This window comes from Pseudophryne corroboree, unplaced genomic scaffold, assembly GCF_028390025.1.
Source record: "Pseudophryne corroboree isolate aPseCor3 unplaced genomic scaffold, aPseCor3.hap2 scaffold_558, whole genome shotgun sequence".
Lineage (NCBI taxonomy): Eukaryota > Metazoa > Chordata > Amphibia > Anura > Myobatrachidae > Pseudophryne > Pseudophryne corroboree.
The window spans coordinates 187409-215318 of NW_026970158.1; the positions used below are offsets into that span (position 1 = coordinate 187409).

The 27910-nt window shown below is 49.6% G+C and overlaps 1 protein-coding gene across 2 annotated transcripts in view; it reads left to right on the forward strand.

Annotated features, from left to right (window-relative positions):
* LOC135032965 (arf-GAP with GTPase, ANK repeat and PH domain-containing protein 3-like) overlaps nt 1-27910 on the forward strand; it is a 179497-nt gene that overhangs the window by 122514 nt on the left and 29073 nt on the right. For both annotated transcript variants that reach the window (XM_063954136.1, XM_063954137.1), the window contains exons 4-7: nt 4508-4593; nt 5367-5508; nt 14014-14148; nt 14254-14381. In XM_063954136.1, coding sequence (XP_063810206.1) covers nt 4508-4593; nt 5367-5508; nt 14014-14148; nt 14254-14381 — 491 coding nt within the window. The remainder of the gene's footprint in view (nt 1-4507; nt 4594-5366; nt 5509-14013; nt 14149-14253; nt 14382-27910) is intronic.

Here is a 27910-nt window from a genome sequence, read left to right on the forward strand (position 1 = left end):
TATAATGATGATGCATCCAGCGTTCATGGACTCCCTGTACCCCCTTATAATAACGATGCATCCAGCGTTTATGGACTCCCTGTACCCCCTTATAATGACGATGCATCCAGCGCTCATGGACTCCCTGAACCCCCTTATAATGACGATGAATCCAGCGTTCTTGGACTCCCTGTACCCCCTTATAATGATGATGCATCCAGCGTACATGGACTCCCTGTACCCTCTTATAATGATGATGCATCCAGCGTTCATGGACTCCCTGTACCCCTTATAATGATGATGCATCCAGCGTTCATGGACTGTCTGTATCCCCTTATAATGACGATGCATCCAGCGTTCATGGACTCCCTGTACCATCCTTATAATGACGATACATCCATCGTTCATGGCCTCCCTGTACTCTCTTATAATGATGATGCATCCAGCGCTCATGGCCTCCCTGTACCCTCTTATAATGACGATGCATCCAGCGTTCATGGACTCCCTGTACCCCCTTATAATGACGATGCATCCAGCGTTCATGTACTCCCTGTACCCCCTTATAATAACGATGCATCCAGCGTTCATGGACTCCCTGTACCCCCTTATAATGACGATGCATCCAGCGTTCATGGACTCTCTGTATCCCCTTATAATGACGATGCATCCAGCGTTCATGGACTCCCTGTACCCTCTTATAATGACGATACATCCAGCGTTCATGGACTCCCTGTACCCTCCTTATAATGACGATACATCCATCGTTCATGGCCTCCCTGTACCCTCCTATAATGATGATGCATCCAGCGCTCATGGCCTCCCTGTACCCTCTTATAATGAAGATGCATCCAGCGTTCATGGACTCCCTGTACCCCCTTATAATGACGATGCATCCAGCGTTCATGGACTCCCTGTAACCCCTTATAATGACGATGCATACAGCGTTTATGGACTCCCTGTACCCCCTTATAATGATGATGCATCCAGCGTTCATGGACTCCCTGTACCCCCTTATAATGATGATGAATCCAGCGTTCATGGACTTCCTGTACCCCCTTATAATGATGATGAATCCTGCGTTCATGGACTCCCTGTACCCCCTTATAATGATGATGCATCCAGCGTTTATGGACTCCCTGTACCCCCTTATAATGATGATGCATCCAGCGTTCATGGACTCCCTGTAACCCCTTATAATGACGATGCATCCAGCGTTTATGGACTCCCTGTACCCCCTTATAATGATGATGCATCCAGCGTTCATGGACTCCCTGTACCCCCTTATAATGATGATGAATCCAGCGTTCATGGACTTCCTGTACCCCCTTATAATGATGATGAATCCAGCGTTCATGGACTCCCTGTACCCTCTTATAATGATGATGCATCCAGCGTTCATGGACTCCCTGTAACCCCTTATAATGACGATGCATCCAGCGTTTATGGACTCCCTGTACCCCCTTATAATGATGATGCATCCAGCGTTCATGGACTCCCTGTACCCTCTTATAATGATGATGATGATGAATCCAGCGTTCATGGACTTCCTGTACCCCATTATAATGATGATGAATCCAGCGTTCATGGACTTCCTGTACCCCCTTATAATGATGATGAATCCAGCGTTCATGGACTCCCTGTACCCCCTTATAATGACGATGCATCCAGCGTTCATGGACTCTCTGAATCCCCTTATAATGACGATGTATCCAGCGTTCATGGACTTCCTGTACCCCCTTATAATGATGATGAATCCAGCGTTCATGGACTTCCTGTACCCCCTTATAATGATGATGAATCCAGCGTTCATGGACTCCCTGTACCCCCTTATAATGACGATGCATCCAGCGTTCATGGACTCTCTGAATCCCCTTATAATGACGATGTATCCAGCGTTCATGGACTCCCTGTACCTGATATAAGTATACAGATCCCTCTATACGCTGCGCCCGTATATCATGGTCTGTATATAGATGTCTCTGTACGCTGCCCCTGTATATCATGGTCTGTATATAGATGTCTCTGTACGCTGCCCCCGTATATCATGGTCTGTATATAGATGTCTCTGTATGCTGCCCCCGTATATCATGGCCTGTATATAGATTTCTCTGTACGCTGCCCCGTATATCATGGTCTGTATATAGAAGTCTCTGTACGCTGCCCCCGTATATCATGGTCTGTATATAGATGTCTCTGTACGCTGCCCCCGTATATCATGGTCTGTATATAGATGTCTCTGTACGCTGCCCCCGTATATCATGTCCTGTATATAGATGTCTCTGTACGCTGCCCCCGTATATCATGTCCTGTATATAGATGTCTCTGTACGCTGCCCCCGTATATCATGGTCTGTATATAGATGTCTCTGTACGCTGCCCCCGTATATCATGGTCTGTATATAGATCTCTCTGTACGCTGCCCCCGTGTATCATGGTCTGTATATAGAGGTCTCTGTACGCTGCCCCCGTATATCATGGTCTGTATATAGATGTCTCTGTACGCTGCCCCTGTATATCATGGTCTGTATATAGATGTCTCTGTACGCTGCCCCCGTATATCATGGTCTGTATATAGATCTCTCTGTACGCTGCCCCCGTATATCTTGGTCTGTATATAGATGTCTCTGTACGCTGCCCCCGTATATTATGGCCTGTATATAGATGTCTCTGTACGCTGCCCCGTATATCATGGTCTGTATATAGATGTCTCTGTACGCTTCCCCCGTATATCATGTCCTGTATATAGATGTCTCTGTACGCTGCCCCCGTATATCATGGTCTGTATATAGATGTCTCTGTACGCTGCCCCCGTGTATCATGGTCTGTATATAGATGTCTCTGTACGCTGCCCCCGTATATCATGGTCTGTATATAGATGTCTCTGTACGCTACCCCCGTATATCATGGTCTGTATATAGATGTCTCTGTACGCTGCCCCCGTGTATCATGGTCTGTATATAGAGGTCTCTGTACGCTGCCCCCGTATATCATGGTCTGTATATAGATGTCTCTGTACGCTGCCCCAGTAAATCATGGTCTGTATATAGATGTCTCTGTACGCTGCCCCGTATATCATGGGCTGTATATAGATGTCTCTGTACGCTGCCCCCGTATATCATGGCCTGTATATAGATGTCTCTGTACGCTGCCCCCGTATATCTTGGTCTGTATATAGATGTCTCTGTACGCTGCCCCCGTACATCATGGTCTGTATATAGATGTCTATGTACGCTGCCCCCGTGTATCATGGTCTGTATATAGATGTATCTATACGCTGCCCTGTATATCATGGCCTGTATATAGATGTCTCTGTACGCTGCCCCATATATCATGGTCTGTATATAGATGTCTCTGTACGCTGCCCCGTATATCATGGCCTGTATATAGATGTCTCTGTACGCTGCCCCGTATATCATGGCTTGTATATAGATGTCTCTGTACGCTGCCCCGTATATCATGGCTTGTATATAGATGTCTCTGTACGCTGCCCCGTATATCATGGCCTGTATATCGATGTCTCTGTACGCTTCCCCCGTATATCATGTCCTGTATATAGATGTCTCTGTACGCTGCCCCCGTATATCATGGTCTGTATATAGATGTCTCTGTACGCTGCTTCGTATATCATGGCCTGTATATAGATGTCTCTGTACGCTGCCCCATATATCATGGCCTGTATATAGATGTCTCTGTACGCTGCCCCCGTATATCTTGGTCTGTATATAGATGTCTCTGTACGCTGCCCCCGTATATCATGGCCTGTATATAGATGTCTATGTACGCTGCCCCCGTATATCTTGGTCTGTATATAGATGTCTCTGTACGCTGCCCCCGTATATCATGGTCTGTATATAGATGTCTCTGTACGCTGCCCCCATATATCATGGTCTGTGTATAGATATCTCTGTACGCTGCCCCGTATATCATGGCCTGTATATAGATGTCTCTGTACGCTGCCCCGTATATCATGGTCTGTATATAGATGTCTCTGTATGCTGCCCCCGTATATCATGGTCTGTATATAGATGTCTATGTACGCTGCCCCCGTATATCTTTGCCTGTATATAGATGTCTCTGTACGCTGCCCCCATATATCATGGTCTGTATATAGATGTCTCTGTACGCTTCCCCCGTATATCATGTCCTGTATATAGATGTCTCTGTACGCTGCCCCCGTATATCATGGTCTGTATATAGATGTCTCTGTACGCTGCCCCCGTGTATCATGGTCTGTATATAGATGTCTATGTACGCTGCCCCCGTATATCTTGGTCTGTATATAGATGTCTCTGTACGATGCCCCCGTGTATCATGGTCTGTATATAGATGTATCTGTACGCTGCCCCCGTATATCATGGTCTGTATATAGAAGTCTCTGTACGCTGCCCCGTATATCATGTCCTGTATATAGATGTCTCTGTACGCTGCCCCCGTATATCTTGGTCTGTATATAGATGTCTTTGTACGCTGCCCCCGTATATCATGTCCTGTTCATCGTTGCTGATCTGTCCTCTTCTCCTCCTCTATAGGGGGCAGGTTTAAGAAGGAGATAGTGGTTGATGGACAGAGCTACCTCCTGCTGATCCGGGATGAGGGTGGACCTCCTGAGATGCAGGTATCTCTCCTGTGTATCATCTGCTGAATGCACTTTCCACATCTGCGTCCCAGACTCACCAGCTATTATACCATAGACACTTTGTGCTGCCATTGGCTGAGTGCCTTGACCTTTTTGAACCACAAGCACCAGCAAGCCAAAGCCTGTTATTGCATATTGTGGAACATGGGGTTTTACAGTAGCCCAAAATGAAAACAATGTACCTTCACAATGGGTTAACTAAGCGTTTGCTCATCACCCCATTAGGAGACGCTGGAGATTTGGGGGTGGGGAGGGTGGATTGAGGAACGTGGTCCCTGCAGGATGACGATGGAGGATAAGTCTCATGTGTAGATGTCCTGGCTGTGCCGGGGCTTATTATGTTACCGCAGACACGCGGAGGCCACTAGTGATCGTTCTGTGTTCCTGCACTATCAGCGCGCCCTGGTGTGTCATTATTCCGCATAAGGATTACTGACTTACTGTCCACTCTTCCCTCCACCTGTACATCGAGAATAAATGACGCACGTCTGATCACATGACACCCTGCCAGCCAATCACTCGACCTTCTGTATATACAGTGGTATCACAGCCCTGGCTACGCTCGTTACATTACAGTTAGACGCTCGCTGTCACAGTGCTGATTTACATGTAATGAATTATTTCAGGTAGCGATTAGCGACATTGCTGTATCCGTGCGCAGATTTCTCGCAGTGGTGCGGTCTCTGCTGCTGCTCCTGTAGACCCTTTGTCTGCGGCCCGCCTATCATCCTACCCTCTTCTTTTCCTTGCAGTTTGCTTCGTGGGTCGATGCCGTTGTCTTTGTGTTCAGTCTTGAGGATGAGATCAGTTTCCAGACAGTATTTAATTATTACGCACGCCTGTCCAGTTACCGCAACACGGCTGATGTTCCCATGGTCCTTGTGGGAACGCAAGGTATGTAATATACCGCGTGTAGGGTCTTACTGCGTGCGCTACAGTCACTGTCTGAGAGAATATAGGCACTGGCATGTACAGGCAGGTGGGTGACCGTGCTGAGGAGGGGTCAGTACAGGGATGTGATGAGGTAGGTGGGTGACCGTGCTGAGGAGGGGTCAGTACAGGGATGTGATGAGGTAGGTGGGTGACCGTGCTGAGGAGGGGTCAGTACAGGGATGTGATGAGGTAGGTGGGTGACCGTGCTGAGGAGGGGTCAGTACAGGGATGTGATGAGGTAGGTGGGTGAAGGTGGTGAGGACAGGTCAGTACAGGGATGTGATGAGGTAGGTGGGTGAAGGTGGTGAGGAGGGGTCAGTACAGGGATGTGATGAGGTAGGTGGGTGAAGGTGGTGAGGAGGTGTAAGTACAGGGGATGTGATGAGGTAGGTGGGTGAAGGTGGTGAGGAGGTGTAAGTACAGGGGATGTGATGAGGTAGGTGGGTGAAGGTGGTGAGGAGGTGTAAGTACAGGGGATGTGATGAGGTAGGTGGGTGAAGGTGGTGAGGACAGGTCAGTACAGGATGTGATGAGGTAGGTGGGTGAAGGTGGTGAGGACAGGTCAGTACAGGGATGTGATGAGGTAGGTGGGTGAAGGTGGTGAGGAGGTGTAAGTACAGGGGATGTGATGAGGTAGGTGGGTGAAGGTGGTGAGGAGGTGTAAGTACAGGGGATGTGATGAGGTAGGTGGGTGAAGGTGGTGAGGACAGGTCAGTACAGGATGTGATGAGGTAGGTGGGTGAAGGTGGTGAGGACAGGTCAGTACAGGGATGTGATGAGGTAGGTGGGTGAAGGTGGTGAGGACAGGTCAGTACAGGGATGTGATGAGGTAGGTGGGTGAAGGTGGTGAGGAGGTGTAAGTACAGGGAATGTGATGAGGTAGGTGGGTGAATGTGGTGAGGAGGTGTAAGTACAGGGATGTGATGAGGTAGGTGGGTGAAGGTGGTGAGGAGAGGTCAGTACAGGGATGTGATGAGGTAGGTGGGTGAAGGTGGTGAGGAGAGGTCAGTACAGGGATGTGATGAGGTAGGTGGGTGAAGGTGGTGAGGACAGGTCAGTACAGGGATGTGATGAGGTAGGTGGGTGTAGGTGGTGAGGACAGGTCAGTACAGGGATGTGATGAGGTAGGTGGGTGTAGGTGGTGAGGAGGGGTCAGTACAGGGGATGTGATGAGGTAGGTGGGTGACCGTGCTGAGGAGGGGTCAGTACAGGGGATGTGATGAGGTAGGTGGGTGAAGGTGGTGAGGCGGTGTAAGTACAGGGATGTGATGAGGTAGGTGGGTGACCGTGCTGAGGAGGGGTCAGTACAGGGATGTGATGAGGTAGGTGGGTGAAGGTGGTGAGGACAGGTCAGTACAGGGATGTGATGAGGTAGGTGGGTGAAGGTGGTGAGGACAGGTCAGTACAGGGATGTGATGAGGTAGGTGGGTGAAGATGGTGAGGACAGGTCAGTACAGGGATGTGATGAGGTAGGTGGGTGAAGGTGGTGAGGACAGGTCAGTACAGGGATGTGATGAGGTAGGTGGGTGAAGATGGTGAGGACAGGTCAGTACAGGGATGTGATGAGGTAGGTGGGTGAAGGTGGTGAGGACAGGTCAGTACAGGGATGTGATGAGGTAGGTGGGTGAAGGTGGTGAGGAGGGGTCAGTACAGGGGATGTGATGAGGTAGGTGGGTGAAGATGGTGAGGACAGGTCAGTACAGGGATGTGATGAGGTAGGTGGGTGAAGGTGGTGAGGAGAGGTCAGTACAGGGATGTGATGAGGTAGGTGGGTGAAGGTGGTGAGGACAGGTCAGTACAGGGATGTGATGAGGTAGGTGGGTGTAGGTGGTGAGGACAGGTCAGTACAGGGATGTGATGAGGTAGGTGGGTGTAGGTGGTGAGGAGGGGTCAGTACAGGGGATGTGATGAGGTAGGTGGGTGACCGTGCTGAGGAGGGGTCAGTACAGGGGATGTGATGAGGTAGGTGGGTGAAGGTGGTGAGGCGGTGTAAGTACAGGGATGTGATGAGGTAGGTGGGTGACCGTGCTGAGGAGGGGTCAGTACAGGGATGTGATGAGGTAGGTGGGTGAAGGTGGTGAGGACAGGTCAGTACAGGGATGTGATGAGGTAGGTGGGTGAAGGTGGTGAGGACAGGTCAGTACAGGGATGTGATGAGGTAGGTGGGTGAAGATGGTGAGGACAGGTCAGTACAGGGATGTGATGAGGTAGGTGGGTGAAGGTGGTGAGGACAGGTCAGTACAGGGATGTGATGAGGTAGGTGGGTGAAGATGGTGAGGACAGGTCAGTACAGGGATGTGATGAGGTAGGTGGGTGAAGGTGGTGAGGACAGGTCAGTACAGGGATGTGATGAGGTAGGTGGGTGAAGGTGGTGAGGAGGGGTCAGTACAGGGGATGTGATGAGGTAGGTGGGTGAAGATGGTGAGGACAGGTCAGTACAGGGATGTGATGAGGTAGGTGGGTGAAGGTGGTGAGGAGAGGTCAGTACAGGGATGTGATGAGGTAGGTGGGTGAAGGTGGTGAGGACAGGTCAGTACAGGGATGTGATGAGGTAGGTGGGTGTAGGTGGTGAGGACAGGTCAGTACAGGGATGTGATGAGGTAGGTGGGTGTAGGTGGTGAGGAGGGGTCAGTACAGGGGATGTGATGAGGTAGGTGGGTGACCGTGCTGAGGAGGGGTCAGTACAGGGGATGTGATGAGGTAGGTGGGTGAAGGTGGTGAGGCGGTGTAAGTACAGGGATGTGATGAGGTAGGTGGGTGACCGTGCTGAGGAGGGGTCAGTACAGGGGATGTGATGAGGTAGGTGGGTGAAGATGGTGAGGACAGGTCAGTACAGGGGATGTGATGAGGTAGGTGGGTGAAGGTGGTGAGGACAGGTCAGTACAGGGGATGTGATGAGGTAGGTGGGTGAAGGTGGTGAGGACAGGTCAGTACAGGGGATGTGATGAGGTAGGTGGGTGAAGGTGGTGAGGACAGGTCAGTACAGGGATGTGATGAGGTAGGTGGGTGAAGATGGTGAGGACAGGTCAGTACAGGGATGTGATGAGGTAGGTGGGTGAAGGTGGTGAGGACAGGTCAGTACAGGGATGTGATGAGGTAGGTGGGTGAAGGTGGTGAGGAGGGGTCAGTACAGGGGATGTGATGAGGTAGGTGGGTGAAGATGGTGAGGACAGGTCAGTACAGGGATGTGATGAGGTAGGTGGGTGAAGGTGGTGAGGAGAGGTCAGTACAGGGATGTGATGAGGTAGGTGGGTGAAGGTGGTGAGGACAGGTCAGTACAGGGATGTGATGAGGTAGGTGGGTGTAGGTGGTGAGGACAGGTCAGTACAGGGATGTGATGAGGTAGGTGGGTGTAGGTGGTGAGGAGGGGTCAGTACAGGGGATGTGATGAGGTAGGTGGGTGACCGTGCTGAGGAGGGGTCAGTACAGGGGATGTGATGAGGTAGGTGGGTGAAGGTGGTGAGGCGGTGTAAGTACAGGGATGTGATGAGGTAGGTGGGTGACCGTGCTGAGGAGGGGTCAGTACAGGGGATGTGATGAGGTAGGTGGGTGAAGATGGTGAGGACAGGTCAGTACAGGGGATGTGATGAGGTAGGTGGGTGAAGGTGGTGAGGACAGGTCAGTACAGGGATGTGATGAGGTAGGTGGGTGAAGATGGTGAGGACAGGTCAGTACAGGGATGTGATGAGGTAGGTGGGTGAAGGTGGTGAGGACAGGTCAGTACAGGGATGTGATGAGGTAGGTGGGTGAAGGTGGTGAGGAGGGGTCAGTACAGGGGATGTGATGAGGTAGGTGGGTGAAGATGGTGAGGACAGGTCAGTACAGGGATGTGATGAGGTAGGTGGGTGAAGGTGGTGAGGAGAGGTCAGTACAGGGATGTGATGAGGTAGGTGGGTGAAGGTGGTGAGGACAGGTCAGTACAGGGATGTGATGAGGTAGGTGGGTGTAGGTGGTGAGGACAGGTCAGTACAGGGATGTGATGAGGTAGGTGGGTGTAGGTGGTGAGGAGGGGTCAGTACAGGGGATGTGATGAGGTAGGTGGGTGAAGGTGGTGAGGACAGGTCAGTACAGGGATGTGATGAGGTAGGTGGGTGTAGGTGGTGAGGAGGTGTAAGTACAGGGGATGTGATGAGGTAGGTGGGTGAAGATGGTGAGGACAGGTCAGTACAGGGATGTGATGAGGTAGGTGGGTGAAGGTGGTGAGGACAGGTCAGTACAGGGATGTGATGAGGTAGGTGGGTGAAGGTGGTGAGGAGAGGTCAGTACAGGGATGTGATGAGGTAGGTGGGTGTAGGTGGTGAGGAGGTGTAAGTACAGGGGATGTGATGAGGTAGGTGGGTGAAGATGGTGAGGAGGTGTAAGTACAGGGGATGTAATGAGGTAGGTGGGTGAAGGTAATGAGGAGGTGTAAGTACAGAGGATGTGATGAGGTAGGTGGGTGTAGGTGGTGAGGAGGTGTAAGTACAGGGGATGTGATGAGTTAGGTGGGTGACCGTGGTGAGGAGGTGTAAGTACAGGGGATGTGATGAGGTAGATGGGTGAAGGTGGTGAGGAGGTGTAAGTACAGGGATGTGATGAGGTAGGTGGGTGAAGGTGGTGAGGAGGTGTAAGTACAGGGGATGTGATGAGGTAGGTGGGTGAAGGTGGTGAGGAGGTGTAAGTACAGGGGATGTGATGAGGTAGGTGGGTGAAGGTGGTGAGGAGGTGTAAGTACAGGGGATGTGATGAGGTAGGCAGGTGACCGTGATGAGGAAGGATCAGTACAGGGGATGTGATGAGGTAGGTGGGTGAAGGTGGTGAGGCGGTGTAAGTACAGGGGATGTGATGAGGTAGGTGACCGTGGTGAGGAAGGGTCAGTACAGGGGATGTGATGAGGTAGGTGGGTGAAGGTGGTGAGGAGGTGTAAGTACAGGGGATGTGATGAGGTAGGTGGGTGAAGGTGGTGAGGAGGTGTAAGTACAGGGGATGTGATTAGGTGGGTGAAGGTGGTGAGGAGGTGTAAGTACAGGGGATGTGATGAGGTAGGTGGGTGAAGGTGGTGAGGAGGTGTAAGTACAGAAGATGTGATGAGTTAGGTGGGTGAAGGTGGTGAGGAGGTGTAAGTACAGAAGATGTGATGAGTTAGGTGGGTGTAGGTGGTGAGGAGGTGTAAGTACAGGGGATGTGATGAGTTAGGTGGGTGAAGGTGGTGAGAAGGTGTAAGTACAGGGGATGTGATGAGGTGGGTGAAGGTGGTGAGGAGGTGTAAGTACAGGGGATGTGAGGAGGTAGGTGGGTGACCGTGGTGAGGAAGGGTCAGTACAGGGGCTGTGATGAGGTAGGTGGGTGAAGGAGGTGAGGAGGTGTAAGTACAGGGGATGTGATGAGGTAGGTGGGTGAAGGTGGTGAGGAGGTGTAAGTACAGGGAATGTGATGAAGTAGGTGGGTGACCGTGGTGAGGAGGTGTAAGTACAGGGATGTGATGAGGTAGGTGGGTGAAGGTGGTGAGGAGAGGTCAGTACAGGGATGTGATGAGGTAGGTCGGTGAAGGTGGTGAGAAGGTGTAAGTACAGGGGATGTGATGAGGTAGGTGGGTGACCGTGTTGAGGAGGTGTAAGTACAGGGATGTGATGAGGTAGGTGGGTGAAGGTGGTGAGGAAGGGTCAGTACAGGGGATGTGATGAGGTAGGTGGGTGAAGGTGGTGAGGAGGTGTTACTACAGGGATGTGATGAGGTAGGTGGGTGAAGGTTCTGAGGAGGTGTATGTACAGGGGATGTGATGAGGTAGGTGGGTGAAGGTGGTGAGGAGGGGTCAGTACAGGGGATGGGGATGTGATGAGGTAAGTGGGTGAAGGTGGTGAGGAGGTGTAAGTACAGGGGATGTGATGAGGTAGGTGGATGAATGTGGTGAGGAGGGGTAAGTACAGAGGATGTGATTAGGTAGGTGGGTGAAGCTGGTGAGGAGGGGTCAGTACAGGGGATGTGATGAGGTAGGTGGGTGAAGGTGGTGAGAGGTAAGTACAGGAGATGTGATGAGGTAGGTGGGTGGTGGGTGAAGGTGGTGAGGAGGTGTAAGTACAGGGATTTTATGAGGTAGGTGGGTGAAGGTGGTAAGGAGAGATCAGTACAGGGGATGTGATTAGGTAGGTAGGGGAAGGTGGCGAGGAGGGGTAAGTACAGGGGATGTGATGAGGTCGGTGGGTGAAGGTGGTGAGGAAGGGTCAGTACAGGGGATGTGATGAGGTAGGTGCGTAAAGGTGGTGAGGAGGTGTAAGTACAGGGGATTTGATGAGGTAGGTGGGTGAATGTGGTGAGGAGGTGTAAGTACAGGGGATGTGATGAGGTAGGTGGGTAAAGGTGGTGAGGAGGTGTAAGTACAGGGATGTGATGAGTTAGGTGGGTGACCGTGGTGAGGAGGTGTAAGTACAGGGGATGTGATGAGTTAGGTGGGTGACCGTGGTGAGGAGAGGTCAGTACAGGGGATGTGATGAGGTAGGTGGGTGAAGGTGGTGAGGAGGTGTAAGTACAGGGGATGTGATGAGGTAGGTGGGTGAAGGTGGTGAGGAGGTGTAAGTACAGGGATGTGATGAGGTAGGTGGGTGAATGTGGTGAGGAGGTGTAAGTACAGGGGATGTGATGAGTTAGGTGGGTGAAGGTGGTGAGGAGGTGTAAGTACAGGGGATGTGATGAGGTAGGTGGGTGAAGGTGGTGAGGAGGTGTAAGTACAGGGGATGTGATGAGGTAGGTGGGTGAAGGTGGTGAGGAGGTGTAAGTACAGGGGATGTGATGAGGTAGGCAGGTGACCGTGGTAAGGAAGGATCAGTACAGGGGATGTGATGAGGTAGGTGGGTGAAGGTGGTGAGGCGGTGTAAGTACAGGGGATGTGATGAGGTAGGTGGGTGAAGGTGGTGAGGCGGTGTAAGTACAGGGGATGTGATGAGGTAGGTGGGTGAAGGTGGTGAGGCGGTGTAAGTACAGGGGATGTGATGAGGTAGGTGGGTGATGGTGGTGAGAAGGTGGAAGTACAGGGGATGTGATGAGGTAGGTGGGTGAAGGTGGTGAGAAGGTGTAAGTACAGGGATGTGATGAGGTAGGTGGGTGAAGGTTCTGAGGAGGTGTAAGTACAGGGGATGTGATGAGGTAGGTGGGTGAAGGTGGTGAGGAGGTGCAAGTACAGGGGATGTGATGAGGTAGGTGGGTGTAGGTGGTGAGGAGGTGTAAGTACAGGGGATGTGATGAGGTAGGTGGGTGAATGTGGTGAGGAGGTGTAAGTACAGGGGATGTGATGTGTTAGGTGGGTGACCGTGGTGAGGAGAGGTCAGTACAGGGGATGTGATGAGGTAGGTGGGTGAAGGTGGTGAGGAGGTGTAAGTACAGGGATGTGATGAGGTAGGTGGGTGAATGTGGTGAGGAGGTGAAAGTACAGGGGATGTGATGAGGTAGGTGGGTGAAGGTGGTGAGGAGGTGTAAGTACAGGGATGTGATGAGGTAGGTGGGTGAATGTGGTGAGGAGGTGTAAGTACAGGGATGTGATGAGTTAGGTGGGTGACCGTGGTGAGGAGGTGTAAGTACAGGGGATGTGATGAGTTAGGTGGGTGACCGTGGTGAGGAGAGGTCAGTACAGGGGATGTGATGAGGTCGGTGGGTGAATGTGGTGAGGAGGTGTAAGTACAGGGGATGTGATGAGGTAGGTGGGTAAAGGTGGTGAGGCGGTGTAAGTACAGGGATGTGATGAGTTAGGTGGGTGACCGTGGTGAGGAGGTGTAAGTACAGGGGATGTGATGAGTTAGGTGGGTGACCGTGGTGAGGAGAGGTCAGTACAGGGGATGTGATGAGGTAGGTGGGTGAAGGTGGTGAGGAGGTGTAAGTACAGGGGATGTGATGAGGTAGGTGGGTGAAGGTGGTGAGGAGGTGTAAGTACAGGGAATGTGATGAGGTAGGTGGGTGAATGTGGTGAGGAGGTGTAAGTACAGGGATGTGATGAGGTAGTTGGGTGAAGGTGGTGAGGAGGTGTAAGTACAGGGGATGTGATGAGGTAGGTGGGTGAATGTGGTGAGGAGGTGTAAGTACAGGGGATGTGATGAGGTAGGTGGGTGAAGGTGGTGAGGAGGTGTAAGTACAGGGGATGTGATGAGGTAGGTGGGTGAAGGTGGTGAGGAGGTGTAAGTACAGGGGATGTGATGAGGTAGGTGGGTGAAGGTGGTGAGGAAGGGTCTGTACAGGGGATGTGATGAGGTAGGTTGGTGAAGGTGGTGAGGAGGTGTAAGTACAGGGGATGTGATAAGGTAGGTGGGTGAAGGTGGTGAGGAGGTGTAAGTACAGGGGATGTGATGAGGTAGGTGGGTGAAGGTGGTGAGGAGGTGTAAGTACAGGGGATGTGATGAGGTAGGTGGGTGAAGGTGGTGAGGAGGGGTAAGTACAGGGGATGTGATGAGGTAGGTGGGTAGGTGTGGGGTATAATATTGTGATATATAATCTTTGTCCCAGATGCCATTAGTGCGACGAATCCCCGCGTTATCGATGACTCGCGAGCACGGAAACTGTCCAATGACTTGAAGCGATGCACATACTATGAGACGTGTGCCACGTATGGGCTGAATGTGGAGCGTGTTTTCCAGGACGGTGAGAGAAATGATGGGCGTAATAATACTACCCCAATGTTACTGCCCCTGGCTGGTTCCCCCCTTACATTTCCTTCCTGTGTTTTCTCCCTGTATGCTGGCGCAGTGGCGCAGAAGGTGGTAGCGATCCGGAAGAAGCAGCAGCTTTCCATTGGTCCGTGCAAGTCGTTACCCAATTCTCCGAGCCATTCCTCCGTGTCTGCGGCCACCATTCCGTCCATGCACATTAATCAGGTACTCTTCCCGCGGTGATAGTGTTACCAGTGTGCTGCGTGGAAGTTATTATCAATATGGCGGCACAAGGGATACGCAGCGCCTAATCACAGAGTACACAGACAACAGTACAGGACAATGCAGGACTAGTACAGGGAATATACACGCAGATGCGGCAGCAGACGACACTGTAATACATATCAGGTTATGTAAGAGATGTAAAAGCACATGAGGGGAGAGGGCCCTGCTCGTGATAGAGAGGAGGGGGTGACACAGAGGAGGTGGGTGAGCGTGGGACAGGGGGTTATGATGAAATTAGTCTGTCCCCCTACACATCATCCTATACCCCCCTGTATACTCTCCTTTACCCCTATGTATCCTCCATACACAGGAGCTGTCCGCTTACATGTAATCACTCCAACATCATAGATAGAGAGAGAGAGAGATAGGTAGATAGATATATATGAGATAGATAGATAGAGAGATATGTGATAGATACATATGTGATAGATATGTGATAGATAGATAGATAGATAGATAGATAGATAGATATGAGATAGATAAATAGATATTAGATAGATAGATATGAGATAAAGAGATATTAGATAGATAGATATGAGATAGATAGAGAGATATGTGATAGAGAGATATGTGATAGAGAGATATGTGATAGAGAGATATGTGATAGAGAGATATGTGATAGAGAGATATGTGATAGAGAGATATGTGATAGATACATATGTGATAGATACATATGTGATAGATACATATGTGATAGATACATATGTGATAGATACATATGTGATAGATACGTGGTAGATAGATATGTGATAGATATGTGATAGATAGATATGTGATAGATAGATATGTGATAGATAGATATGTGGTAGATATGTGATAGATATGAGATAGATATGTGATAGATATGAGATAGATATGAGATAGATAGATAGATATGAGATAGATAGATATGAGATAGATAGATAGATATGAGATAGATAGATAGATAGATAGATAGATATGAGATAGATAGATAGATAGATATGAGATAGATAGATGTAGATAGATATGAGATAGATAGATGTAGATAGATAGATATGAGATAGATAGATAGATAGATATGAGATAGATAAATAGATATTAGATAGATAGATAGATATGAGATAAAGAGATATTAGATAGATATGAGATAGATAGATATGTGATAGATAGATAGATATGTGATAGATAGATAGATAGATAGATACGAGATAGATAGATATGAGATAGATAAATAGTTAGATATGAGATAGATAGATAGATAGATAGATAGATGTAGATAGATATGAGATAGATAGATAGATATGAGATAGATAGATGTAGATAGATATGAGATAGATAGATATGTGATAGATAGATATGAGATAGATAGACAGATAGATAGATATGTGATAGATAGATAGATAGATAGATAAGAGATAGATAGATAGACAGATAGATAGATATGAGATAGATAGATATGAGATAGATAGATAGATATGAGATAGATAGATAGATAGATATGAGATAGGTAGACAGACAGATAGATAGATAGATATGAGATAGATAGATAGATAGATAGATATGAGATAGATAGATAGATAGATAGATATGAGATAGATAGATGTAGATAGATAGATAGATAGATATGTGATAGATATGAGATAGATAGATAGATATGAGATAGATAGATAGATAGATATGAGATAGATAGATAGATAGATATGAGATAGATAGACAGACAGATAGATAGATAGATAGATATTAGATAGATAGATAGATATCAGATAGATAGATAGATAGATAGATATGAGATAGATTTATTATTATTTTTCTCTAACGTCCTAGTGGATGCTGGGAACTCCGAAAGGACCATGGGGAATAGCGGCTCCGCAGGAGTCTGGGCACAACTAAAAGAAAGCTTTTAGACTACCTGGTGTGCACTGGCTCCTCCCACTATGACCCTCCTCCAAGCCTCAGTTAGATTTTTGTGCCCGGCTGAGCTGGATGCACACTTGGGGCTCTCCTGAGCTTCTAGAAAGAAAGTATATTTAGGTTTTTTATTTTACAGTGAGACCTGCTGGCAACAGGCTCACTGCATCGAGGGACTAACGGGAGAAGAAGCGAACCTACCTGACTGGAGGTAGCTTGGGCTTCTTAGGCTACTGGACACCATTAGCTCCAGAGGGACCGACCGCATGGAACTGGCCTTGGTGTTCGGTCCCGGAGCCGCGCCGCCGTCCCCCTTACAGAGCCAGAAGCAAGAAGAAGTCCGGAAAATCGGCGGCAGAAGACTTCAGTCTTCACCAAGGTAGCGCACAGCACTGCAGCTGTGCGCCATTGCTTCTCATACACACTTCACACTCCGGTCACTGGGGGTGCAGGGCGCTGGGGGGGGGGGCGCCCTGAGCAGCAATAAAAACACCTTGGCTGGCAAAATAACCACAATATATAGCCCTAGAGGCTATATATGTGGTAATTACCCCTGCCAGAATCCTTAAAAAAGCGGGAGAATAGTCCGCGAAAAAGGGGCGGAGCTATCTCTCTCAGCACACTGGCGCCATTTTTCCCTCACAGTTCCGCTGGAAGGAAGCTCCCTGGCTCTCCCCTGCAGTCTACACTACAGAAAAGGGTAAAAAAGAGAGGGGGGGCACTAAATTTAGGCGCAGTAAATATTATAGCAGCTATAGGGGACATAATTCAGTTAGTCCCTAGATTATATAGCGCTCTGGTGTGTGCTGGCATACTCTCTCTCTGTCTCCCCAAAGGGCTTCTGTGGGGTCCTGTCCTCTGTTAGAGCATTCCCTGTGTGTGTGCGGTGTGTCGGTACGGCTGTGTCGACATGTTTGAGGAGGAAAATTATGTGGAGGCGGAGCAGATGCCTTTAGAAGTGATGTCACCCCCTGCGGGACAGACACCTGAGTGGATGGTTTTATGGAAGGAATTACGTGCAAGTGTCGACTCCTTACACAAAAAATTTGACGACATGCCAAATGCGGGACAGCCAGCTTCTCAGCTCGTGCCTGCCCAGGTGTCTCAAAGGCCATCAGGGGCTCTAAAACGCCCGCTACCTCAGATGGCAGACGCAGATGTCGACACGGATACTGATACCAGTGTCGACGATGATGAGTCTAATCTAATGTCCACTAAGGCCATTTATTGCATGATTGAGGCAATGAAAGAGGTGTTACACATTTCGGATATAAACCCAGGTACCACTAAAAAGGGTATTATGTTTGGGGAGAAAAAAACTACCCGTAGTTTTTCCCCCATCTGAAGAATTAAATGAAGTGTGTGAAGAAGCGTGGGCTTTCCCTGATAAGAAATTGGTAATCTCTAAGAAGTTACTAATGGCGTTCCCTTTCCCGCCAGAGGATAGGTCACGTTGGGAGACACCTCCTATGGTGGATAAAGCGCTCACACGTTTGTCTAAAAAGGTGGCACTTCCGTCTCCGGATACGGCCGCCCTGAAGGAGCCTGCGGATAGAAAGCAGGAGGCGATCCTGAAGTCTGTATATACACACTCAGGCATTATACTTAGACCAGCTATTGCGTCAGCATAGATGTGCAGTGCTGCCGCTGCGTGGTCAGATTCCCTGTCAGAAAATATTGACACCCTAGACAGGGACACTATTCTGCTAACCATAGAGCATATAAAAGACTCAGTCTTATACATGAGAGATGCACAGAGGGAGATCTGCCGGCTGGCATCTAAAATAAGGGCATTGTCCATTTCTGCTAGGAGAGGCTTATGGACTCGGCAGTGGACAGGGGATGCAGATTCCAAAAGGCACATGGAAGTTTTGCCTTATAAGGGTGAGGAGTTATTCGGGGATGGTCTCTCGGACCTCGTTTCCACAGCAACAGCTGGGAAGTCAGCATTTTTACCCCATGTTCCCTCACAGCCTAAAAAAGCGCAGTTTTATCAGGTACAGTCCTTTCGGACCCAGAAAAACAGGCGAGGGAAAGGCGGGTCCTTTCTGTCCAGAGGCAGAGGTAGGGGAAAAAGGCTGCAACAAACAGCTGGTTCCCAGGAGCAAAAGTCCTCCCCCGCTTCTTCCAAGTCCGCCGCATGACGGTGGGGCTCCACAGGCGGAGCCAGGTACGGTGGGGGGCCGCCTCAAAAATTTCAGCGATCAGTGGGCTCGCTCACAGGTGGATCCCTGGATCTTTCAAGTAGTATCTCAGGGGTACAAGCTGGAATTCGAGGCGTCTCCCCCCCGCCGTTTCCTCAAATCGGCCTTGCCAACAACTCCCTCGAGCAGGGAGGCTGTGCTAGAGGCAATTCACAAGCTATACTCCCAGCAGGTGATAGTCAAGGTGCCCCTACTTCAACAAGGACGGGGTTACTATTCCACACTGTTTGTGGTACCGAAACCGGACGGTTCGGTGAGACCCATTTTAAATTTGAAATCCTTGAACACATACATAAAAAAATTCAAGTTCAAGATGGAATCGCTCAGGGCGGTTATTGCGAGCCTGGACGAGGGGGATTACATGGTATCCCTGGACATCAAGGATGCTTACCTACATGTCCCCATTTACCATCCTCACCAGGAGTACCTCAGATTTGCGGTACAGAATTGCCATTACCAATTCCAGACGTTGCCGTTTGGACTGTCCACGGCACCGAGGGTGTTTACCAAGGTAATGGCGGAAATGATGATACTCCTTCGAAAAAAGGGAGTTTTAATTATCCCGTACTTGGACGATCTCCTAATAAAGGCGAGATCCAGGGAGCAGTTGTTGGTAGGAGTAGCGCTATATCAGGAGGTGCTACACCAGCACGGTTGGATTCTGAATATTCCAAAGTCACAGCTGGTCCCGACGACACGTCTACTGTTCCTGGGAATGATTCTGGACACGGTCCAGAAAAAAGTGTTTCTCCCGGAGGACAAAGCCACGGAGCTGTCATCTTTAGTCAGAGACCTCCTGAAACCAAAACAGGAGTCGGTGCATCACTGCACGCGAGTCCTGGGAAAGATGGTGGCTTCTTACGAAGCAATCCCTTTCGGCAGGTTCCATACCAGAATCTTTCAGTGGGACCTGTTGGACCAATGGTCCGGATCGCATCTTCAGATGCATCGGCTAATAACCCTGTCTCCAAGAACCAGGGTGTCTCTGCTGTGGTGGCTGCAGAGTGCTCATCTTCTAGAGGGCCGCAGATTCGGCATACAGGACTGGGTCCTGGTGACCACGGATGCCAGCCTTCGAGGCTGGGGGGCAGTCACACAGGGAAGAAACTTCCAAGGACTATGGTCGAGTCAGGAGACTTCCCTACACATAAATATTCTGGAACTAAGGGCCATTTACAATGCCCTAAGTCAGGCAAAACCCCTGCTTCAAAACCGGTACTGATCCAGTCAGACAACATCACGGCGGTCGCCCATGTAAATCGACAGGGCGGCACAAGGAGCAGGACGGCAATGGCAGAAGCCACAAGGATTCTCCGATGGGCGGAAAATAACGTGCTAGCACTGTCAGCAGTGTTCATTCCGGGAGTGGACAACTGGGAAGCAGACTTCCTCAGCAGACACGACCTCCACCCGGGAGAGTGGGGACTTCATCCAGAAGTCTTCACACTGATTGTAAATCGTTGGGAAAGGCCACAGGTGGACATGATGGCGTCCCGCCTAAACAAAAAACTAGAGAGATATTGCGCCAGGTCAAGGGACCCTCAGGCGATAGCTGTGAACGCTCTAGTGACACCTTGGGTGTACCAGTCAGTTTATGTGTTCCCTCCTCTGCCTCTCATACCAAAGGTACTGAGAATAATAAGAAAACGAGGAGTAAGAACAATACTCGTGGTTCCGGATGGGCCAAGAAGAGCTTGGTACCCGGAACTTCAAGAGATGATCTCAGAGGACCCATGGCCTCTGCCGCTCAGACAGGACCTGCTGCAGCAGGGGCCCTGTCTGTTCCAAGACTTACCGCGGCTGCGTTTGACGGCATGGCGGTTGAACGCCGGATCCTGAAGGAAAAGGGCATTCCGGAGGATGTCATTCCTACGCTGATTAAAGCCAGGAAAGATGTAACTGTAAAACATTATCACCGCATATGGCGGAAATATGTTGCTTGGTGTGAGGCCAATAAGGCCCCAACAGAGGAATTTCAGCTGGGTCGATTTCTGCACTTCCTACAGTCAGGGGTGACTATGGGCCTAAAATTAGGCTCCATTAAGGTACAGATATCGGCCCTGAAGTTCAGACATTTGTAAAAGGAGTGCTACATATTCAACCCTCTTTTGTGCCTCCAGTGGCACCCTGGGATCTCAACGTGGTGTTGAATTTCCTAAAATCACATTGGTTTGAGCCACTAAAGACCGTGGATCTGAAATATCTCACGTGGAAAGTGGTCATGTTATTGGCCTTGGCTTCGGCCAGGCATGTATCAGAATTGGCGGCTTTGTCATTTAAAAGCCCTTATCTGATTTTCCATATGGATAGGGCAGAATTGAGGACTCGTACCCAGTTTCTCTGACGTCCTAGTGGATGCTGGGAACTCCGTAAGGACCATGGGGAATAGCGGGCTCCGAAGGAGGCTGGGCACTCTAGAAAGATTTATGACTACCTGGTGTGCACTGGCTCCTCCCACTATGACCCTCCTCCAAGCCTCAGTTAGATTTCGTGCCCGGCCGAGGTTGGATGCACACTAGGGGCTCTCCTGAGCTCTTAGAAAGAAATAGACTTAGGTTTTTTATTTTCAGTGAGACCTGCTGGCAACAGGCTCACTGCAGCGAGGGACTAAGGGGAGAAGAAGCGAACTCGCCTGCTTGCAGCCGGATTGGGCTTCTTAGGCTACTGGACACCATTAGCTCCAGAGGGATCGACCGCAGGCCCAGTCCTTGGTGTTCGGTCCCGGAGCCGCGCCGCCGTCCCCCTTACAGAGCCAGAAGCAAGAAGACGGTCTGGAAAATCGGCGGCATGAAGACTCAGTCTTCACCAAGGTAGCGCACAGCACTGCAGCTGTGCGCCATTGCTCCTCTCACACACTTCACACTCCGGTCACTGAGGGTGCAGGGCGCTGGGGGGGGGGGCGCCCTGAGGCAGCAATAAAAACACCTTGGCTGGCAAAAATACCTCAATATATAGCCCCAGGGGCTATATATGAGGTAAATACCCCTGCCAGATTCCATAAAAAAGCGGGAGAATAGGCCGCAGAAAAGGGGCGGAGCTATCTCCCTCAAGCACACTGGCGCCATTTTCCCTCACAGCTCCGATGGAGGGAAGCTCCCTAGCTCTCCCCTGCAGTTTACAACACAGAAAAGGGTTAAAAAAGAGAGGGGGGGCATTTAATTTAGGCGCAGTATACATATATAAAAAAAGCAGCTATAGGGGACATAACTCAGTTAGTCCCTGCATTATATAGCGCTCTGGTGTGTGCTGGCATACTCTCACTCTGTCCCCCCAAAGGGCTTTTGTGGGTCCTGTCCTCGTTTAGAGCATTCCCTGTGTGTCTGCGGTGTGTCGGTACGGCTGTGTCGACATGTTGAATGAGGAGGCTTATATGGTGACGGAGCAGAGGCCGATATATGTGATGTAGCCCCCTGTGGGGCCGACACCAGAGTGGATGGATAGGTGAAAGGTATTAACCGACAGTGTCAACTCCTTACATAAAAGGGTGGATGACGTAACAGCTGTGGGACAGCCGGCTTCTCAGCCCGCGCCTGCCCTGGCGTCTCAAAGGCCATCAGGGGCTCAAAAACGCCCGCTCTCTCAGATGGCAGACACAGATGTCGACACGGAGTCTGACTCCAGTGTCGACAAGGTTGAGACATATACACAATCCACTAGGAACATCCGTGACTTGATCCCGGCAATAAAAAATGTGTTACACATTTCTGACATTAGCCCAAGCACCTCTAAAAATGGGTTTTTAGGTTTGGGGAGAAAAAACAGGCAGTGTTTTGTTCCCCCATCAGATGAATAAATGAAGTGTGTGAAAAGCGTGGGTTCCCCCGTTTAGAAACTGGTAATTTCTAAAAAGTTACTGATGGCGTACCCTTTCCCGCCAGGAGGATAAGTTACGCTGGGAGATATACCCTAGGGTGGATAAGGCGCTCACACGTTTGTCAAAAAAGGTGGCACTGCCGTTTTAGGAACGGCCACTTTGAAGGTACCTGTTGATAAAAGACAGGAGGATATCCTGAAGTCTGTATTTACACACTCAGGTACTAGACGGAAACCTGCAGATCGTGCTGCTGCAGCGTGGTCTGTAACCCTGTCAAACATGAGAACATATTAAAGACGTCGTCTTATATATGAGGGATGCACAGAGGGATATTTTGCCGGCTGGCATCCAAAATGAATGTAATGTCCATTCTGTCAGGAGGGTATTAGAGACCTGTCACGGGACAGGTGATGCCGACTTTAAAAGGATTCTGCCTTATAAGGGTGAGGAATTATTTGGGGATGGTCTCTGGGACCTCGTATCCACAGCCACAGCTGGGAAGAAATATTTTTACCTCAGGTTTCCTCACAGACTAAGAAAGCACTGTATCAGGTACAGTCCTTTCGGCTTCAGAAAAGCAAGCGGGTCAAAGGTGTTTCCCTTCTGTACAGAGACAAGGGAAGAGGGAAAAAGCTGCACCAGTCAGCCTGCTCCCAGATTCAAAATTCTTCTCTCGCTTCCTCTGAGCCCACAGCATGACGCGGGTGCTCCACAGGTGTAGCCAGGTACGGTGGGGGGCCGTCTAAAAAATTTTTCAGCGATAAGTGGGCTCGCTCACAGGTGGATCCCTGTTTCTTTCAAGAAGTATGTCAGGGATACAAGCTGGAATTCGAGATATCTCCCCCCAGACGTTTCCTAGATTATGGCTTGCCGACAACTCCCTCAGGCAGGGAGGCTGTACTAAAGGCAATTAATAAGCAGTATTCCCAACAGGTAATACTCAAGTGCCCCTACTTCAACAAGGACGGGGTTACTATTCTACACGGGTGGGGGTACCGAAACCGCATGGTTCGGTGTGACCCATTTATATTAAAATCCTTGATTCAAGTTCAAGATGGAATCGCTCGGGGCGGTTATTGCAAGCCTGGACGAGGGGGATTACATGGTATCCCAGGACATCAAGGATGCTTACCTGCATGTCCCCATTTACCATCCTCGCCAGAAGTACCTCAGATTTGTGGTACAGGATTACCATTACCAAGTCCAGACAGGACTGTACAAGGCACCGAGGGTGTTTACCGGGGTAATGGCCGAAATGATGATACTCCTTCGAAAAAAGGGAGTTTTTAATTATCCCGTACTTGGACAATCTCCTTATAAGGGCGAGGTCCAAGGAGCAGTTGCTAGTCGGGGTAGCACTATTTTGGAAAGTGCTACAACAGCAAAGTTGGATTCTAAACAGTCCAAAGTCAAACAGCTGGTTCCTATGACACGTCTACTGTTCCTGGGGATGGTTCTGGACACAGACCAGAAATAAGTGTTTCTCCGGGAGGAGAAAGCCAAGGAGCTGTCATCTCTAGTCAGAGACCTCCTGAAGCCAAAACAGGTATCGGTGCATCATTGCACGCGAATCCTGGGAAAAAGGGTAGCTTCCTACGAAGCAATCCCATTCGGCAGGTTCCATGCAAGAACTTTTCAGTGGGACCTGTTGGACAAGTGGTCCGGATCGCATCTTCAAATGCATCGGCTGATAACCCTGTCTCCAAGGACCAGGGTATCTCTAAAATGGTGGCTGCAGAGTGCCCATCTTAAGGAGGGCCGCAGGTTCGACATACTGGACTAGGTCCTAGTGACCATGGAGGCCAGCCTTTGAGGCTGGGGGCAGTCACATAGGGAAGAAAATTCCAAGGACTTTGGTCAAGTCAGGTGACTTCTCTACACAGGCAAGGCCTCTGCTTCAAAACCAGCCGGTACTGATCCAATCAGACAACATCACGGCGGTCGCCCATGTAAACCGACAGGGCGACACAAGAAGCAGGTTGGCGATGGCAAAAGCCACAAGGATTCTCCGATGGACGGAAAATCATGTACTAGCACTGTCAACAGTGTTCATTCCCGGAGTGGACAACTGGGAAGCTGATCTTCTCAGCAGACACGACCTCCACCCGGGAGAGTGGGGACTTCATCCAGAAGTCTTCCAAAGGATTGTACACCTTTGGGAAAAGCCACAGGTGGACATGATGGCGTCCCGCCTCAACAAAAAGCTATAAAAGATATTGCGCCAGGTCAAGGGACCCTCAGGCGATAGTTGTGGACGCTCTGGTAACACCGTGGGTGTACCAGTCGTTTTATGTGTTCCCTCCTCTGCCCCTCATACCAAAGGTATTGAGAATAATAATAAGAAGGCGAGGAGTAAGAACGATACTCGTGGTTCCGGATTGGCCAAGAAGAGCTTGGTACCCAGAACTTCAAAAAATTATATCAGAGGACCCATGGCCTCTGCCGCTCAGACATGACCTGCGGCAGCAGGGGTTCTTTCTGTTCCAAAACTTACCGCGGCTGCGTTTGACGGCATGGCGGTTGAACGCCGGATCCTGAAGGAAAAGGGAATTCCGGAGGAAGTCATTCCTACGCTTATTAAAGCTAGGAAAGAGGTTACAGCAAATCATTATCACCGCATATGGCGGAAGTATGTTGCATGGTGTGAGGCCGAAAAGGCCCCAACAGAGGAATTTCAACTAGGTCGATTTCTGCATTTCCTGCAAGCAGGAGTGAATATGGGCCTAAAACTGGGCTCCATTAAGGTACAGATCTCGGCTCTGTCGATTTTCTTTCAAAAAGAACTAGCTTCACTACCTGAAGTTCAGACTTTTGTAAAGGGAGTGCTGCATATTCAGCCCCCATATGTGCCTCCTGTGGCACCTTGGGATCTCAACGTGGTGTTGAGTTTCTTAAAATCACATTGGTTTGTACCACTAAAAACCGTGGATCTGAAATATCTCACGTGGAAGGTGGTCATGTTATTGGCCTTGGCTTCGGCCAGGCGTGTGTCAGAATTGGCGGCTTTGTCCTGTAAAAGCCCTTATCTGATTTTCCATATGGATAGGGCAGAATTGAGGACTCGTCCCCAGTTTCTCCCTAAGGTGGTGTCAGCGTTTCACCTGAACCAGCCTATTGTGGTGCCTGCGGCTACTAGGGACTTGGAGGACTCCAAGTTGTTAGACGTGGTCAGGGCCCTGAAAATATATGTTTTCCAGGACGGCTGGAGTCAGAAAATCTGACTCGCTGTTTATCCTATATGCACCCAACAAGCTGGGTGCTCCTGCTTCTAAGCAGACTATTGCTCGTTGGATTTGTAGTACAATTCAGCTTGCACATTCTGTGGCAGGCCTGCCACAGCCAAAATCTGTCAATGCCCATTCCACGAGGAAGGTGGGCTCATCTTGGGCGGCTGCCCGAGGGGTCTCGGCTTTACAGCTTTGCCGAGCTGCTACTTGGTCAGGGGCAAACACGTTTGCAAAATTCTATAAATTTGATACCCTGGCTGAGGAGGACCTGGAGTTCTCTCATTCGGTGTTGCAGAGTCATCCGCACTCTCCCGCCCGTTTGGGAGCTTTGGTATAATCCCCATGGTCCTTACGGAGTTCCCAGCATCCACTTAGGACGTCAGAGAAAATAAGAATTTACTCACCGGTAATTCTATTTCTCGTAGTCCGTAGTGGATGCTGGGCGTCCGTCCCAAGTGCGGTGTATCTGCAATACTTGTACGTAGTTATTGTTAACTAAATCGGGTTATTGTTGAGCCATCTGTTGAGAGGCTCGGTTGTTTCATACTGTTAACTGGGTTTCATATCACGAGTTATACGGTGTGATTGGTGTGGCTGGTATGAATCTTACCCGGGATTCAAAATCCTTCCTTATTGTGTACGCTCGTCCGGGCACGGTGTCCTAACTGAGGCTTGGAGGAGGGTCATAGTGGGAGGAGCCAGTGCACACCAGGTAGTCTAAGATCTTTCTAGAGTGCCCAGCCTCCTTCGGAGCCCGCTATTCCCCATGGTCCTTACGGAGTTCCCAGCATCCACTACGGACTACGAGAAATAGAATTACCGGTGAGTAAATTCTTATTTTCTCCCTAAGGTGGTATCAGCTTTTCACTTGAACCAACCTATTGTAGTGCCTGCGGCTACTAGCGACTTGGAGGACTCCAAGTTGCTGGACGTAGTCAGGGCCTTGAAAATTTATGTTTCCAGGACGGCTGGAGTCAGGAAAACTGACTCGCTATTTATCCTGTATGCACCCAACAAACTGGGTGCTCCTGCTTCGAAGCAGACTATTGCTCGCTGGATTTGTAGCACAATTCAGCTGGCGCATTCTGCGGCTGGATTGCCGCATCCTAAATCAGTAACAGCCCATTCCACGAGGAAGGTGGGCTTATCTTGGGCGGCTGCCCGAGGGGTCTCGGCTTTACAACTTTGCTGAGCAGCTACTTGGTCAGGGGCAAACACGTTTGCAAAATTCTACAAGTTTGATACCCTGGCTGAGGAGGACCTTGAGTTCTCTCATTCGGTGCTGCAGAGTCATCCACACTCTCCCGCCCGTTTGGGAGCTTTGGTATAATCCCCATGGTCCTTACGGAGTCCCAGCATCCACTTAGGACGTTAGAGAAAATAAGATTTTACTCACCGGTAAATCTATTTCTCGTAGTCCGTAGTGGATGCTGGGCGCCCATCCCAAGTGCGGATTGTCTGCAATACTTGTATGTAGTTATTGCCTAACTAAGGGTTATTGTTGAGCCATCTGTTGAGAGGCTCAGTTATATTTCATACTGTTAACTGGGTATAGTATCACGAGTTATACGGTGTGATTGGTGTGGCTGGTATGAGTCTTACCCGGGATTCAAAATCCTTCCTTATTGTGTCAGCTCTTCCGGGCACAGTATCCTAACTGAGGCTTGGAGGAGGGTCATAGTGGGAGGAGCCAGTGCACACCAGGTGACCTAAAGCTTTCTTTAGTTGTGCCCAGTCTCCTGCGGAGCCGCTATTCCCCATGGTCCTTTCGGAGTTCCCAGCATCCACTACGGACTACGAGAAATAGATTTACCGGTGAGTAAAATCTTATTATTACCAGTTATTTATATAGCGCACACATATTCCGCAGCGCTGTACAGAGAATATCTGGCCAGTCACATCAGTCCCTGCCCCAGTGAGCTTACACTCTATATTCCCTATCACATGTACACACACATTCACACTAGGGATAATTTGTGTTGGGAGACCAGTAACCTTCCAGTATATTTTTGGATTGTGGGAGGAAACCGGAGTACCCGGAGGAAACCCACGCAAGTACGGGGAGAACATACAAACTCCACACACAGGGCTTGGGTGGGAATAGAACCCATGACCTCAGTGCTGCGAGGTAGTAATGCTAACCACTACACCATCCGTGCTTAGATAGATAGATAGATAGATGTAGATAGATATGAAATAGATAGATAGATATGAGATAGATAGATAGATAGATAGATAGATAGATGTAGATAGATATGAAATAGATAGATAGATATGAGATAGATAGATAGATATGAGATAGATAGATAGATAGATAGATGTAGATAGATATGAAATAGATAGATAGATATGAGA